Source organism: Rhinopithecus roxellana, chromosome 8 (genome assembly GCF_007565055.1).
Source record: "Rhinopithecus roxellana isolate Shanxi Qingling chromosome 8, ASM756505v1, whole genome shotgun sequence".
NCBI classification, from domain to species: domain Eukaryota; kingdom Metazoa; phylum Chordata; class Mammalia; order Primates; family Cercopithecidae; genus Rhinopithecus; species Rhinopithecus roxellana.
Window position 1 is genome coordinate 14021456 of NC_044556.1, and position 17032 is coordinate 14038487.

Consider the following 17032-nt stretch of genomic DNA (forward strand, 5'->3'; position numbering starts at 1 on the left):
GGCCCACCCCTGCACCAAGATGAGGCAAGGGGCTGTAGAAAGAGACATTTAATACTTCTGTTTACAAAATTCAGGGGTACATTTCAGTTTGCCCTGGACCGTGCGCGGGGCTGTGTGCTCACCTCTGCTGGGTGTCTGTGCCCCTCATGTACTTCTGACGAGGGGGGGTGCAGGGCAGAGCCTGGGGTCCAGAGGCTTCACTGGGCCACAGGGGGAGGGGAATGTGAATGTGGCCCGGCCCAGAGGAGCCCCTGTTTCATTGATTTTGGATTGGGCAACAGGAAGCAGATGTTGGGGCTACAGACCTGCTGATCTGGGCAGGGGTCTGGAGACCCTGGGGCTGCCTGTGTTGGTCTAGAGGAGATGGCCGGGGCCACTTCCCACAGGGTGGGGTGGCAGTGGCTTGGCAAGGGGAGGCCTGGCCACCAGGGAGTGTAACATTCACTCACTGGAGCCTTTGTGCTTGGCCCTTGGTAGCGCAGCTGTGGCTGGGGCTGTGGTCCCGTGCGAGGTGTGCTGGGGGGGGGGTGTGGTGGCTGGTGATGGCAGCTTGTGCCAGAGTGACACAGGCCTCCATGGGCCTGGCTGGGGACAGTTAAAAAGCTGAAAAGGTACTTGGCTTTGTAAGGGTGGGGCTTGGGAGGCAGGGCCCTGCAGGAGACCATGTTCTCTGTCCTCGGGCAGATCCCAGCTGGCCTCTGTCCCTGGGCTGCAAGCTGACAGCAGGCCGGGGAGGCGGTGAGGCCCTCTGCCCTGGCCTTGGGGAGAAGGGGTGCATGTGTGAGGCGGAAGTGCAGTGGCCCTGGGGTAGGGCCAGGGCCCATCGCCAGCACCAGGCTGGGAGGGGATTTAAAACCAGGGTCCTGTCTCTGAGCCACCCCACGGGGATGCTCGATCCCATCCTGTTAAGGCTGTGGGACTCGAGGGTAGGCAGTGGGCCGGGCCCCCGTGGGGTCAGGATGGAGGTGGGGCTGCCCTGGAGGAACATTAGTGTTTCTGAGAGCACCTTAGTGTTGCCCCGCCTGGGCCAGCTGGGCGAGGAGTTGGGGAGCGGGGAGGAGGCCGGCGCCATGGAGTGGGGAAGGCAGCCGTCACCGTTGGGGGTCAGCGCTAGTGTAAACAGGCATCCCCACCCACCCAGATAAGCCCCCTCACCCAAGTGTGGGGCCCTGCTAAGGGAGTACCTTGAGGGCCGGGGCCCAAGTGGCGCCAGCAGGCTCAGACACTGCCCTGGCAGCAGGGGCTCCGTGGAATGCAGGAGACCCAGCAAAGGGTGCCGGCCAGTGTGGACGGAGGGGTGGGGCGGGGGCGCCGGCGAGTCACTGTGGCAGGGGCACAAGCACCTCCACGTAGCTGAGTGGGAAGAAGCCCGACTGGCCGTCCAGCATGCCCTCGTACCAGTTCTCGTCAATCTGGTTGGTCAGTGTGATGACGTCGCCCTCCCGGAAGCCCAGCTCCCCGTCGTTCTCCGGCTCGAAGTCGTACAGCGCCTTGCAGCTTGGCTGGTCCAGGGGCACTGGGGGAGGGAGCAGGCCGTGGGGATGGCGCCTAGGGCTGGGGCTGCTACATCTCACCCCGCCCAGTCTGGGGTCTCAGAGCTGCTGTGACCTGGAGCCTGTGGGTGGGCAGAGGCCTCCCTCCGCCCTGCCTGGGCCACCCCCTGCCCCTGCCATTTCTTCTGGGGTCTGGCCTCTACTGCCACCCAGGAGGGAGGATGGGAGAAGCTTGGTAAGTGGTCACCAAAGCTACTCCTGGGAGGTGCTGGGGACACCCAGTGCTGCTGCGGTGACAAGAAAGGACCAGATGCCCTCAGCCCTTGCAGCCACCACATAGCCTAGAGCTGGGCTAGTGCCCTTGGCAATCCCTCATTGACACAGTGAGGCTGAGACCCAGAGGCGTGGCGTCTCAGGCTGTGGGGCCTGTGCCCCCCGCTGCTGTCCGAGCCTGGCTCCTCCCTGCTCGAGATGGACAGAGGAGGAGGAGAAACACCCTCCCCGAATGGCCGAGAAGGCAGCACTAAGGTCGAGGCGGGCCTGGGAACACTCACGCATGCTCCGGCTAGGGGTTCGGATGGGCTTGTCGGAAGATCGGAAAGACGACGAAGCTAAACACAAGCAGAACGAGGAGGTTGTGGGCTCAAGACCATAGGGCAGGGCCCCTTCTGCAGAGGACCGGGACCAGCCCTTCCCATCTGCCTTGGTGGTCCAGATGGAGCAGGGCTGAGAGCTGCACCCAGGGGTCTGGGGTCTGGCACTCAAGAGACCCAGGACGAGGCCAGCCCTCGGCCACTCCCACCCGCTGGCATGTGCCTCCAGATGGCTCCATGTCCCGTTACCTGCGATCTTGGGGGCTGTGGTGCAGGGGAAGCCCCCGTTGGACTGCTCAGGCTCTCCGAGGTCAAAGGGCTCCCGAGGCTTGGGCTTATACTCCCGCCTGGGGCGTGAGGAAGCTTCCCGCATCCTGTGAAGGGAGAGGTGTGAGTGGCCGGAGCCCGTGAGTGTCACGGCTGAGGCAGCCCCACCTTTGTATTTATGCTGCTGCCTAGTAACCTAGCCTGGGACTGCAGGAAGAGGCTGTCAGTGGGGTGGTGACACATGGACCCTGGGACACAGCTAGACTGGGATGTCTACCCAGAGGGCCTCCAGCCTGGACCCCCGCCTTGGAGGCATCTCAGAGACTGCCAAGCAGATGGGTCCTGCCACGGCCTCTACCTACAACACCCCCAGTCGCATCCCCCCGCCTCCACCCCCCATTCCCTACCACAGCCGGTGCCCGACACACGCCTAGGCCCCCAAAGCAGGTCTGGCCTCTGTGTTCAGGGAAGGGAGCCTGGGTGTTCCTGTGGCAGCAGAAAGTGCAGCCAGGGAAGGAACAGGCATGTGGTTAGGAGTCGCCAGGGCCTGCATCTGGGGCAGGGCTTGGTGTTGACTCAGAGGTCTCACAGCCCCGGCTCCTCCTCCTCCAACCTTGTGGCCCCCCAGGCCATTCCACTCGGTCCCCAGGAAGAATCCAGGATGCTGCTCTGCCATGCCATGCGCTCACCCCAGAGCGAGGTGTGCTGCCCATGCGCGCTGGCAGAAGCCCATGGCAGCCCAGGCTCACCTGCGCTTGAGCTTCTCGGCCAGCTCGTCCAGGATCTGCACGGCCTGCCGGTGGTAGTCCAGCTGTGCGTCCACCAGGGCCGAGAGCTGACTCACCTGCTCGATCTGTGGGGACAACAGGGCTCAGGGGCTCCTGCCAGCACCACTGTCCTGTGCCTTCCCTGACTCACGAGGTGAAGCCACAGGAGGCAAGGGGGCTGACAGGGCACTGGGGCCTGCACCCTCAACCTCCCCTGCTGCAGAGACCAGGTCACTGCCACCTCCGGCCTCCCAAGGGCATGGGGCTTGTCAGGACGTGGCACCCCCAGCTACTCACGTCGGTCTCCAGGAGGTTGTGCATGCTGGTTTCTGCCACCTCCTTGGACTCCTCGAACTTCTCCAGTGCCTGGCGTAGCTCCTCATCAGGGATCTTGCCCTGCCGCTTCTTCTTGTAGTCAAAGTCCAGGCGGCGGCCCTCCAGCTTCTTCAGGTGGTGCTGGAGACAGTGGGGGACATGGGTCAGACCAGCAGCGGCCAGAGACCCGCCCCATGCATGGCCCTGACCCACTGTCCCTGCACCACTGGGGATCCCGCCTGCCCGAGTGAGACCCAGAGGGCAGTGCCAAGGGTGGCAGGAATGGGGCTGCCCCATCCAGCAGGGGGAAGGGATAGTATGCCCCGGGCTGGCGCAGCAGCACCTGGATCTCCTTCAGGTCTTTCTCACACAGGTTCTGGAGGGGATCAATGAAGTTCTGCTTGACCTCTATGTCCAGGGAGTCCTTCACCTCTGCCAGGCGCTTCATGGATTCGCCGGCATCCAGCAATGCGTCGCCTATGGAGAAGCTGGGCCTGAGACCACTGGACCGAGACACTCCTCAGCCTTTGTTTTTGAAACAGGGCTTCGCAGGCTGGAACACAGTGGCGCTGTCCCAGCTCACTGCAGCCTCCAACTGGGCTCAAGCCATGCTGGCACCTCAGCCTCCCAAGTAGCTGGGGCCACAGACGTGCACCACCACACCTGGATCCTTTCCAACTTTTTTTGAGACGAAGTCTCGCTGTCGCCCAGGCTGGGGTGCAGTGGCGCAATCTCTGCTCACTTAAACCTCTGCCTCCCAGGTTCAAGTGATTCTCTTGTCTCAGCCTCCTGAGTAGCTGGGATTACAGGTGCGCGCCACCACACCCAGCTAATTTTTGTATTTTTAGTAGAGACGAGGTTTCACCATATTGACCAGGCTGGTCTCCAACTCCAACTCCTGACCTCGTGAACCACCTGCCTCGGCCTCCCAAAGTTCTGGGATTATAGGTGTGAGCCACCGCGCCCAGGCTTTTTTTTTTTATTTCTGTTAGATGGAGTTTAGCTCTTGTCGCCCAGGCTGGAGTGCAATGGCACAATCTGGGCTACTGCAACCTCCACCTCCTGGGTTCAAGTGATTCTCCTGCCTCAGCCTCCTGAGTAGCTGGGGTTACAGGCATTTGCTACCACACCTGGCTAATTATATCTTTTATATATATATATATGTTTTTTTTAGTAGAGACAGGGTGGGGTTTCTCTATATTGGTCAGGCTGGTCTCGAATTCCCAACCTCAGGTGATCCACCTGCCTCGGCCTCCCAGAGTGTTGGGATTACAGGCGTGAGTCACTGCACTCAGCCCCATCCCAACTTATAACAGCCCCCGCACTCCAGGCCAAGGGCCTGGAAATTGGAACTCAGAACAAAACAAAGGATCCTAAAATCCCAGTCAATACTGGATGTTAAACCAGCCCCCTACCAACGCTCCTAAAAGGGCCTAGGTTTGCCCTTAACAGGCTGAAGGAGGTGGAAGGATTGATGCTGGGGGGGTTCCAGGCCCTGGGGAACCAGCTGGCTTGAGCTGGGGAAGGTCTGGAGCTACAGGAAGGGGCCCCATGGGCTGGACCTGGACCTGCACCTGCCCTGCCTGTGTTGAGGCGTGGCCTCGAGAGCACCACTCACCAAAGTTGGACTCGCCGCCCAGCTCCTTCCCGTGGCGGATCATGCACTCGCCCAGGAGCCCCTCCGACTGTGGGTAGCCGGGGTTCTTCACCTGGCCCCGGATCTTGGACACCGTGTTGAGCATGGTCAGCTTAGCCCGCGAGGCTGGGAAAGGATGGCCAGGTGGGTGTGGGCTGCGAGGCCTGCACTCCTCTGCCCCGGCGGGCTGCAGTCCCCACATCCCCTGCCCCACCTTTGCCTCCCGTGCAGTCCAGGCCACACAAAGCACAGTGGAATCCCCAGAGGGTCCCTTCCCTGCTCCCCCACTAGCCTCGAAGGAACTGGCAGCGGGTGGAGAGGCGACCAAGCTCCTCAGGGGGCAACACATCCTCCTTCCAAGGGCTTTTCCTCTTGGAACGTGGCTGTACCTCTCATCTGGGGGTCCCAGGGAGGAGGCACAGCAGTGATATGCGGTGGGGGTGGTGAGGCCAAGGCTCCTGGGGCAGGTGAGGAGCCATGTCCCTTCTGCTGCCCGCTCCTGGCAGGGCCTGAGTGGACGCTGCTGGGTGTGCGTCTGCCCCTGTCCTTGGCCTCCTATGGAGCCAGTGTTTGGGTTTTCCTTGGGGAAAGGTCCGTCTCTCGGCCAGGGAGACCCATCCCAGGGGCACTGGGTGAGGGGGCGGCCAATACAAATGGGTCCCACAAGTGAGCTGGGGGAGAGGGGTTTAAGGCTGGGACGGTCTCGAGGAACCAGTCGGCGTAAGAGTGAAGTCAACAGAGGGACTGAGCTGCTGGCTGAGGTGGAAAGGCAGCATGCGGCGCCAAGGATGGTCTCTGCACCCCTGGATCCAGCTGTGCTTGAAGCCTGCCACCCATGAGCCTGGTGGTTCTGTCATCTCCTATGTTCCCTCTGACTGACAGAGGCCAGAGGGCCTGGGGCAGGCCCTGGCAGTGGCTGGAACACCCACCTGGGTTGGGCTGCAGGTACTCAATGGTCCTGGCCAGCACTTCTGTCACCGCCTTGCTGGTGACATCCACCTTCTGTGGAGAGAAGCAGCATGTAAGACTCCACAGCCACTGGGGGCCCAAGGCACACAACGCCCCCACTGCTGCACCGCCTCCTGCCGTAGGAGCCCATACCAGGACCCCCCAACCCCCTCTCCATGTCTTCAGCTCAGCCATGTCCCCACAGCTGCCTGCCCAGGGCAGGGGAGAGAGCTGGTGCCCGTCAAGTCCAGCTGACGAGGCCCCCACACCACCCCAGCTCTCCACGCCTGCAGGGCCCCATGAGTCCAGACCCAGGCTCGTCACGGTTGGCCGCCTCCACTACGCCCTGCAGAGGTCAGGCCCCGGCAGCGCCGCCACCACACAGAGCATGCAGTTTCTTCCTCACCTTCTCCATCTCTTTGAAGTCATCGTCCAGCTTGGTCCCCTCGGCCCCTCCGACCTTCTCACTGACCAGCTAGAGGGCAGAAGAGGTGAAACACTGTGAGCCCAGGGGGAGGAGGAAGAAGAGCACAGGGGGCCCTGGGCTGCCTTCCAGCCACATCGCATCCACAGCCAGAGGCAGTAGGCCAAGTGATCAGGACACACACCTCGGGCACTGCCGTGGGCACCCCAGGGCCACACACTGCCTGCGGAGCAGGATGGGCCTGCAGGACAGGGAGGGTGAGGGTGGGGGTAGCCTGCCCGCCTGTGTGTGTCCCGACTGCCACTCACACTGCCACTCACATGCCCACTGGGGACCCTGCCACAGCAGGCCCCATCTCAGCCATGGTAGAGTCCAGAACCTCAGCCTGGGAACACATGGCTCAGAAGACACTGCTTCTGGAAGCGCCTACACAAACATCCCCACAGATAGCAATGTGGGGATTTGCCCCCATCCTTGAGTATTTGGGGTCTACTTAAAAAAAAAAAAAATCCTGCCAGCTTGGCTGGGAGAGGCAGCAGGAGCTGACAGTTACGAGCAGAGGTGCAGGCGGCCGGGCAGGGAGGCCACCACTATTCTGTGCTCTGGTGCCCGTGTCTGCAGGATGGGACAGTCCAGCTCCTGCCCCACGTGGACACTGAGTTTCACAAGGCAGTCGACACAGGCCTGGCACACCTCAGTCCTCATGGCTCTCAGCTACAATGAAAGCGATGACAATGACAGGCACTTACAGCATCTCTTTCCTCGTGTGGTGGGAAGGCAGAAGCAGGCACTGAATTCCCAAACCACTCCCTCTGACAGCGCCTGGGATGCGAAGAACAGCCCTGATATGTCCCATGGAACGTGGCGGGAGCTCCTGAACCCCAGTACCACTGTCAAAGAGCACAGGCGCTGCTTTCTTCATCCCGGGCATCCCATGTGTGCCTGGCACCAAGGGAGAGGGTCACTGTGAGGCCCTTCCCAGCACACAGCACTTCATGAAGAGCCGAGTGGCTGCTGGGCCCTGCCATAAATGGAGGCTCCCAGAGGGAGGCCACCTGAGGTCACACACACCTGCCCTCTGGGGGCCAAGTGTCACAGGGTGTGCCATCTCTGAAGTTATCAGCAAATTTAACGTCCCGGGTCTGATCACTTGTGTGAAGATGTGCACACACAGCCCGGGCAGGAGAGGGAGGTATTGTGTGCCGTGGGCTGCTGAATGTTGACATGGGCCATGGCCTGTGCCCCTGGACCAGGCAACCACGGTGCTTTCCAGGTCCGGTTGGTGCTTGCTTGCCCTGAGCTGTCACAAGATGTCGCCAAGGGATGTCATGAGCGTCCCTGTGGTGCCACATTGCGTTGGCTGTGTGGGGCTGGGGGGTGTCCAGCAGGGCAGTCAGGAGTTCAGGACCCAAGAGCAGGAAGTGCGGGGGCGGGAGAAGCTTGAGCCTGGGGCTCTGCCCACGCCAGGCACCTGCTGTACCCTCCAGCCCATGCCTGGAGGTCACAGCCCAGGGCACCATGAGTGCAAATGCCCCCAGCCCCACGCTCTGCAAAAGGTAGCCTGCCCAGAGTACACTGCTGGTCTTGTATCCCGGCATCCTGCCCCAAAAGACAGCAGTCCCTTTCCCAAGGAAATCCCGGCCCTCCTCCAGGGCTTGGCTCTGGAAGCCCCCACCCCACGGGACTGTCCTTACCCACGCATCGGGACCCTTTCTGTCCACCTGCCTTCATGTGCGCCAGGCATTCAGTGAACACAGGTCCTCCAGGTCCCACGCCTCTGACCCCTGTCCCTTTCCTGTGAGTTGGTGGCTCTCAACTCAGCCACACAACACTTTGGAAGCTTCTTAAAAATCCCCTCGTCACAGCCACCACGGGAGGGCTAGACTCTGGCACAGGTGAAAGGTAGGAAATGGCCCTTGCAAGGGAGGAGAGTGGGGCTGCCCTCCATTTCTGCTGAAGGCAGGAGGAGGAAGGAGCCCGCCCTCCCTAGGTGTTTTTGGGGCGTTCCACTCTATTTCCTGGGACAGTTTCACTTCTTGTGATTGTGGCGAGAGAGGGCGTGCTCAGAGCCAGCGGCTGCGGGAGAGGAAAATGAGTGGCTGATGTGAGACTAGACTCTTCTGGGAAGCTGGGAGAACTGAAGCCAGCGGGCCGCGAAACCACATCTTCTGGGCCGAGGCCACGCCGGCCCCATGACCTGCCCAGGCAGGACCCGGTGTGCAGGCTGGCGGGAGTGGCTCATCTGGGCCCTTCCCCAGCCCCCTGCCTCACGTAGGGCAGGAGGAGAGGCCCTGCCGGCGGGGACCACATCCTGCCTCTGAGGGGAGTGGCTGGGGACTCGCCATGGCACCAAAGACCCACCTGGTGGCCTCTGGCTCTGGCCCCGGCCCCGCCTGCCCATCTCACCTGGGAATCCAGGACCCTGCCTTCCTGAGACCCAGAACGACTCTTGCACCCCTGACACCCAGGAGGCTGTGTCCTAACTACCCAGGTCCCTCTGCTCAGCTCCAGCTAAGTCCCTTGTGGTGACTGACATTCCCCCACGGGCCAGGCACTGGGCAGGGCACACGACCCTGTAAGGTCCCTACTCTCCAAGGCTCACAAACTAGAAACCGGCACAGACGGACACAGGGATGAGTGGCCACAAGGGAAACACGGGAAAAGCAAGGCAGCCAGGCCAAGTGCAGTGCCAGCCGCAAGCGCGGAAACCAAGCGTGGGCTCCTGCCCGTCGGAGCCCTACTCACTGCGGCCTCCACACCAGCACTGCTGAGCATGGAGGGGACCGAGAGTCTGTGGCAGAGCCGGGCGCCACAGGGAGGCTCAGCAGAGAGCGCCTCTGGCCTCGCTGTCTGGAGTGGGCGTTCCTAACCCTGGTGCCATCTACCAGGCAAGAGCTGCCTGTTGTGGGGCATCCAGCCCCGATGCCCCCGCATCAGAGACCCTGCCGGTGGGGAGGGAGGACCGAGGCCATGGTCCCAGCAGTCCAGTCCTGCCGAGGGAGACTCTGCAGAGACCACCCTCCACTGACTGAGCCTGCATCAGGGTGGCAGGGTGGGTGGGGGACCCCTCCCCACTGCCCCAAGGGCCCCACCTTGACGGGGTCAGAGTACCAGCTGCAAACCCCAAGTGACGAGCCGCAGGCCCCACAAGGGCTGCCATCCTCAGAGCGACACCAGCGCCTCCTCTCACCAGTCCTGGAACAAATATAGGCCGGGCCCAAGAGGGAAGACTCTGCCTCTGCTTCAGATGCTGGCCTCCCACAGAGGCTGTGACATGTCCCACCTGGGGTAGGGGGAAGTGAGGTTTGGCCAACCCTGCCAGGTGAGGACCCGGGCTGAGAAGTCACCATGGGAGAGGCCCCGGCTCAGTCACGCCTGGCAGTGGCTTCTGGGAAGGAACCCACTGTTGCCTGCCAGACACTTCCCCAGGGCTTGGCCAGACTGGCTCGTAGTCTTTCAGATCTGCCCAGAGGCGCCCAGTGGAGACCTGCCCGCTCCATGCTCACGCGTCCCACCTGCACCCACCACCTGCACGCCCTCATGCCTTTTCTGCCTGACCCTGACTGTCACCTGTGAGCCAGGCGCCTGGGGAATGACAGAGCTGGACACGAAGAAGGGGTTTTGCCCCACAGCATGGGACTCCTGTGCCCCTGGGAGAAGGGGGCTATTCCTTTGAAGCCTGGCATTCATTAAAGTTTAGACCTTTGGCTCTCTTTGGAGAGGAGCAAGGGATGTGACATACAGAAGAACAGAGAATACATGGTAGAAAAACGCAGAAATGAACTGTGAAGATGCTATGGACTGAGAGCCAGGGCAGGGCTGCCGCAGGCAGGAGAATCCCAGGTTTTACCCAGAGGGGTGTGGGCTGCTGCCCTGCGCCCGGTAGGCTCAGCTGTGGTGGCAACTTGGCAGGAGCAGGAGGAAAATTCCGAATCCTGCCGAGTGGAGCTGGCTGCTGATTTAAACATCTCAGCCGGGAAACCTGATCCACACGGCACGGAACACAAACGCCCGTCTCAGGCTTGGTGCCCCAGCAGACAATCTGCTCTGATGATTTAACAGGGTTGTGTTTTTTCTCTCTTTTAAAGGAGAAGGCCAGCATGGGGGAGGGCAGGGGAGGGCTGCTGTGGCCCAGTCTGCAGGGATGTGCCGCATTTGCCCGCGGAGGGGTCGGCCCCAGGGTCCTCAGGTCTCACTGGCAGTCATGCTGGGGCGCTTGGTGATTTCTAGGTTCACAGCAGAGGTCACCTGTCCTCCCTCGGCTGGGGAGCACCTCTCTGGCTGGTGTCCACCTGCCCGTCAGCGTTGGTGGTGCTGTGGGGGTGCCCATGCTGTGCCACAGAGCCACCTCCATGTCCCTCCCTGCAGTCTTCCTCAGCAGAATCTGTGAGAGCACAGACCACAGGAGCCTCACCCAGTGCCAGACACAGGGTGGAGAAATGGCAGGTGGGCACAGCTGGTTAACCACAGCGAATACCTGTGAGAAAGCCTCATCTTTTTTTTTTTTTTTTTTTTAAAGAGGCAGGGGTCTCACTATGTTGCCCAGGCTGGTCTCAAACTCTTGGCCTCAAGCAATCCTGCCTCAGCCTCCCAAGTGCTAAGACTACAGGGGTGACACTGTGTGCCTGTCTAAGGCCATATATTTACGGGACTAGGGGACAACAGCCCCAGGACAGGGCACGGGTTGGGGAGCTGGGGACCATAGTACGGGTCCAGGCCCAGCCACCTGCAGGACCAGGGACAGGGCAGGAAGGTCATATGGAACAAGAGCCACTATTCACAGTCCCCATGCTAGGTACTCTGTGCTCCGCGCCCGACACCACGAGGAGGAAGCTGAAGGGGACGTGGAGGAGGTGAGGGCTCAGCCCCTCCTCACAGTGGGCGCAGTTCTAACACTGCAGCTGTGTTCAAGGCCTGGTCGGCCACGGAATGGGGCGAAGCCAGGGTAAGGCCTGTAGGAGCAGCAGAATCCTGATCAGACCTGTGTGCAGAACAACTGGAATGCAGGGTTGGGGTGGAGGCCCCAGGGAGGGACACAAGGATCCCTGCAGCATACAAAAAGCCCTGATGTGGGATGAGGGCAGGGGCAAAGGATATAAGGATGTATCATATCCGTGTGTCCCTGAATCCCTTTCCAACTGCAGTGCCCTTCCCTGATGGCCCAACACCTGGGAGCCATTGCCCAACACACATGGCCACCTCCTCAGGTCCATCACAGCTTCTTTCCCATGAGTCAAAAAGTCCCAGACACGCACAGCCTGGAGGCGGCCTGCTGCCCGGCGGCACAGGAAGCCACTGGCCTTCGTGTCCCCTTTTCCATGTGTGCTCCCAGGCTCCTGGCTTGGTGATGTGTCTGTCTGTCCTTGCTGGAAACCTCCAGTGGCCCCAGTGGCACGGGGCCTCTCTGGACCTGAGGCCCTTGTGTGCTGACTATGAAAGCTCACCTATCCACAGGGGCGGCGCTGCTGCAAGCAGCTCTGAGCTTTCGCATGGCAGTAAGCACAGGCGTGGGTGGGGTTGTGGCCAGGGGCTCCTGGTCCGGGAGCCTGCAGGGCATCCCCAGGTGGAAAGCAGTAGTCATTCCTGAACATGCGAAGGGACCAGGCTGGGAGCGGGAGGCAGAGGAGCAGTGGGAGGGGCCACAGGAGCACCATGGGTGCCAAGTGACCCTCACGGGTGCCAGGTGATCCTCATGGCCTGGCAGTAAGGAGTCAAGTGGCAGAAACCCACACCCCAGCCCAAGGGAAGATGGAGGGAGGCTCTGTCCCGGGGCCGACTGGGTCATCACCCACTGTGTGTGACGTGTGGAGGGAAGGGTCCCGACAGCCGGCACTCCCCTCAGCATCTGGGCGTTCTGAGAGCCCTGGATTTGCACTGTCCTTCAAGCCTCCAGCCTCTCAGCAGAGATCTCCCCTCCTGTCCATCAAGGCTGAATGTTTTTAAAAAGCAGTCTTTGGGAATGGGGGCACTGAAAACAATGAATCGGGACAAAGTTTCTGAAATCATTTTCCCACGGAAACCCCAAACCAGACGCCACCACCATGGCCAGATCAGGCACCAGGGGACAGCCACAGACCCACCTCTGTGGTGGTTCAGGGGCTCCTCTGGGAACGAAGCTCTGGCAGCAAAAGGACAGTGGCCCTGGAAGCCCCAGGCACCCTCTTGGCCAAAGGGGCCGTCCCTTGGGCCTGGGCTGGCAACCAAGATACTGGCTCTGGACTGGAACCAGAATGGGCTCTGCCTCAGACCAAGCCACAGAGGGCCCCTGAGAGCCTGGGTTCGCCATGGCCCCCAGCCTGTGGGGACAGGCCTGCCGCAGACTTCCTGGCCAGAGGTGGGGCTGGGTGCCATGGTAGGGAAAGAGAGCCAGACACTGGGGGCCATGGTCAGGCCCGGCCACCGCAGTCTAAACCGCCCCAGGAGTGCGTTTCTGCCAACTGTGGTGCTGGCCGTTCACGCCATCTCTCAGGGTGTCTGGGCCCTGCCCTGCCTGGCTCCTGGCTCTTGGAGCTACAGAAAGGACTCTCAGGTTGGCAAAAGGGAGATAAATGCTTTGCTGTGTGTGTGGCAGCGAGCCAGTGCCATCTGAAGTCACAGCCACCGCTCTCTTGCCCGGTACGTGAAAATGAGGGGGAGAAAAAAACTTAGGCAAGATAAATCCTCCAGATGGGCCCTGGGGGCCCCATCCAAGAGTCTGAGGCCGACACATCAGGGGAACTGGAAGCACAGAGGAAATCAGCCACTGGAAAGAAGTCATGCAGACGAAGTGGTGACGGCCACGGGCAGCTCTGTCACCATCCCCGAGACAGAAAGGGGACAGTCAGGCCTGGTCTATGATGGTCTGGTGGCCGGAGGCTCTGTGAGGGCAGCCCCAGGGCCAGACGGACCTCTCCTGTGCTGACAGTGAAGTCACCAGCGGAAGTCCAGCCCACACTGCCTTTCTGATGAGGCCTCTAGCTCTGGCTGCTGACTTTAAGCCCCAAGGAACCCTGTGCAGGGCCTGCATCCCAGAAGGCCTCCACCAGCCTGAACCTGACCCGTCCGCCCTAGCTGGGGCAATCAGCGTTTCTCCCGGGACAGCCTCCTCCCTGGCCTCCTGGCCCTCATCTGCATTGAGAGGCTCGGCCTCTGGTCCACATGCTGCCCTTCCCATGCCACGGCCTTGCAGCCTGGCCTCTCCCCTGCTGACCTCTTGGCTCTGGCCTGGCCCCTGGGCCTTGACCTCTGCATTTCTTCTGCGAGGGGCTTGGGAGCATGGGGGCTCCGGGTCTGTCCCCTCAGTCCAAGTTGCAGGCCAGTCCCCAGAGCATGGGGCTGTGTCTTGCTCTCTCCCGTGGCCATCCCCCGCCCCACACCAAGTTGCCCTGGGGACAACCCTCACTGGCCCTCTCATCGCCCCCACACCCTGGGCAGTGCCCGGCACTCAGGAGATACCCACGAACGTTACGCTCTTGGTCAGGGTCCCGCACCCCAGCCTCTCCCTCGCTTCCCAGACGACCTGGAGCTGTGGTACAGGCCTCTGAGATGCGGGCTAGGGAATCTGAGCACGAGGCTGGGAGCGGGGAGTGAGGGGTCAGGTGGACATGGGTGGTTGCTCAGGGCCTTTCTCCGCAGATCCAGCTCCAGCTGCGACAAGGCTGGGAAGGCGCCTTGGCCCTGGCTGAGGGAAGGGCCTCCTCCCCAAGGTGACTCAGCAGTCCTTGGAAACCCTTGCTGAGGACGCACCCTGCCTGGCCCAGCTCCACATGGGTGTGGGGGAGGCTGCGGGCTGCACCTGGCGGCCGTATGGGTCCCAGGCTGGCCAGTGCTGCCCAATGGTGGGGGCTCCATCACGGGCCATCTGGCAGAAGCCACGGGTCACACACTCTCCCAGCACATGGTGGCGGGGTGGTGACCTGGGCTCGGCTCTAATGACCAGCAGCCCTGGGGCTCCCATCACCGCTACCAGTCTGCCCAGGAGGAAACAGAGCACTCAGCCCCACCTGCTACTCTCGGGCACCTACGAGACCAATCTGCCTCTCCATGCGTGGGGAAGGAAGGGTGCCCTCTGCTGTGGAAAGCTGGGACCTACTGTCTGTGGCGCGAGGAGGACCCCACAGAGCTCCAGGACTACCCCGTGAGGAGTGGACAGAGCCAGCCGGGCCCAGCAGCCGCCTCTGGGCAGATGTCTCCACTTGATAAATAGGACAGCCAAGGGCCTAGAAGGGATGAGCCTGGCCCAAGGCCAGACAGCAGGGGTGGTTACGGAGGTCAAGGGATCCCCACTGCAGGCCCCACCAACCCTGGCTGTGCCTGGAATGCAGTCGGGGCAGGTGGAAGGGGAGGGGCAAAGCCCCAGGGCTGGCTGAGAAATCTGGGAGCAGGTGGAGTGGGAGCCAGGAGCTCATGCTACCTTCCCAGGAGATGGGAGGACAGGCCTGCTGACGAGGGGGCTCAGCTCTGTGGGACACACGCTCCCGCCCTTGCCCTTACACAGGGTTTCACCCAAACATGGAGATGCCAGTGAGTGCTTGGGGCTCCTCTCCTAGGACCAAGCCATACCCGGAGCTCTAGCCCAAGCGAACACATCTACATGAAAATCAGCCTCGTGCATCATGCATTGTAATTTCTCAGCTTGGGGACCAGGCAGGAGGGCCGTGTGACATACAACTGGTAAAATCAGTTTCTGATGAAAACTTATAAAAGGAAAAAGCCAACCCACAAACAAATGAGGTGCTAAATCCCCTGAGACTCCGCCTGGCAGGGAAACACCAGCTCCTGCAGCACTGGGCGCAGGCTGGTGTTCCCACTGGGGGCAGCGTGGAGGATCTGCATCCAAGGGCAGAGTGTGATGACATCACCCACGTGCACAGGAACCATAAGGCTTTCTTTCTTTTTTTTTTTTTTTTTGAGACGGAGTCTTGCTTTGTCGCCCAGGCTGGAGTGCAGTGGAGCGGCTCACTGCAAGCTCCGCCGCCTCCGGGGTTCGCGCCAATTTCCTGCCTCAGCCTCCCGAGAAGCTAGGACTACAGGCGCCTGCCACCACACCTGGCTAATTTTTTTTTTTTTTTTTTTTTGTATTTTTAGTAGAGACGGGGTTTCACCATGTTAGCCAGGATGGTCTCGATCTCCTGACCTCGTGATCCGCCTGTCTCGGCCTCCCAAAGTGCTGGGATTACAGGCTTGAGCCACCGCACCTGGCCAAGACTTTCTTAAAAATGGATCTTTTCTCAAGAGCGGAGCTGAGGCAATGCACAGCCCTGCAGGAAGAGACTGGAAATGGGGCTTGGAGAGAGAGCTGCGGGGCATGGTGACAGCGCTGGGAGGCTGCAGGTGCACAGGTCTCAACGAGGGGCTGTGAGTTCCCTCACTCCCTGAGAGCTGAGGTGACTAGCCCAAAAGCCCAGAGCCCTTTCTGAGACACAGAAACCATCTTCACCATCTCTAAGATCCCTTCCATTTCTGAAGGACTAATGAGAAGCCTCCCACAGGAAGCCCTCCTGATTGATCCCCATCACTGGTCTCCTCACCCTCTCCCATCACACCACTGATGCCTCCTCTCTCGTGCACCTGCCCCTTCCCACCTCATCTTACACCCCCATCTGCCTGGGTGCCCCCCCAACCCTCCTCAGAGCTTTTGCTCTCGCTGTTCCTTCTCCTTCACTGCGCCTCCCTGGATCTTCCCAAGCTGGGTCTTAGCCATCCACCAGACAGATGGATGACAACATCTGTCATCCATCCAGATGTCCCCATGACTGCCAGGCTGCCCCGCCCACCCCACCCTCCTGCTATCCTCTTGCTTGCTTGCTTGTGGGGCCCCTGCTGTCCGGTCTCAGACACAGGAAGCACTCCCCAATGCTTAGTGCCCTAGAATGAAGGACTCCAGGGAACCTCTTGGAGGTCCTTACCGCATCCCACCTCTTGACAGTGGCTAAGCTCCGGGGGCAGCAACTCCCCGCAGTGACCCAGAAGGCAGCCAGATGATACTCCTCCCACCACCTTCCTTTTTGTGGCTCACGGACAGTTCACCTGGGCTGATACTGACGGAGGCCGCCAGGCCCATTCCCACCTGGAGCTGGCTCCCTCCCCAGAGAGCTGCAAGGTTGGGAACACTTGGAAAGAATAAAACGTGAGCTAGGCAGGCTGAGCCTGACTCACATCCTGGGGACCCAGTTCCCACAGTTGGGTAGTTTCTTATCGAGGAGGATACCCAGGAACACTGACAGGTCTGAGGTCTGGACGGATAGCACATGGGAGAGGCAGGCACTGGAGGCCAAACAGAAACCGCCTAAATCCCTGCCTGGCTGCCGGCAGGGAGGAGGGTGCTGAGGTTCTCTACAGAATGCGCGGTGGGCAGAGCTGTGAGCAGGCTCTGAGGAATGTGCCTTCACCTGTCTCCTCTGCCCACCTGGCACACCTGCACAGGGACACCAGGCTCTGGTGACAGGTGACTCACGCCCATGGTGGCCCACAGTCATGGAGGCTGGTTTTCTGAGATGTGGCTACCAAAAGCACCCAGGCTGGAAGTCATCCCAGGCGGCACGGGGCAGGGCAGGTGGTGGTGAGAGGCGGTCAGCAGCTCTACACAGCCAGCCGCGCCTGTGCACTGG

General features: G+C 61.1%; 1 protein-coding gene across 3 annotated transcripts in view; it reads right to left on the reverse strand.

The window, feature by feature from the left end:
- Nucleotides 1–13: 13 nt before the first annotated feature.
- SH3GL1 (SH3 domain containing GRB2 like 1, endophilin A2) overlaps nt 14–17032 on the reverse strand; it is a 40269-nt gene continuing 23250 nt past the window's right edge. The window contains exons 2-11 of one of the 3 annotated variants that reach the window (XR_748406.2): nt 6426–6494; nt 6001–6073; nt 5054–5197; nt 3779–3912; nt 3418–3576; nt 3103–3206; nt 2336–2460; nt 2048–2104; nt 1185–1516; nt 14–758 (exon numbers count right to left, since the gene is read on the reverse strand). Coding sequence is in view for 2 of the 3 variants with exons in the window: in XM_010367247.2 (XP_010365549.1) it covers nt 1320–1516; nt 2048–2104; nt 2336–2460; nt 3103–3206; nt 3418–3576; nt 3779–3912; nt 5054–5197; nt 6001–6073; nt 6426–6494 (1062 nt within the window). In the remaining variant the exon portion in view is untranslated. Of the gene's footprint in view, nt 1517–2047; nt 2105–2335; nt 2461–3102; nt 3207–3417; nt 3577–3778; nt 3913–5053; nt 5198–6000; nt 6074–6425; nt 6495–7192; nt 7386–17032 lie in introns of all 3 variants that reach the window. The other 2 variants (XM_030935793.1, XM_010367247.2) reach the window with 2 other exon arrangements.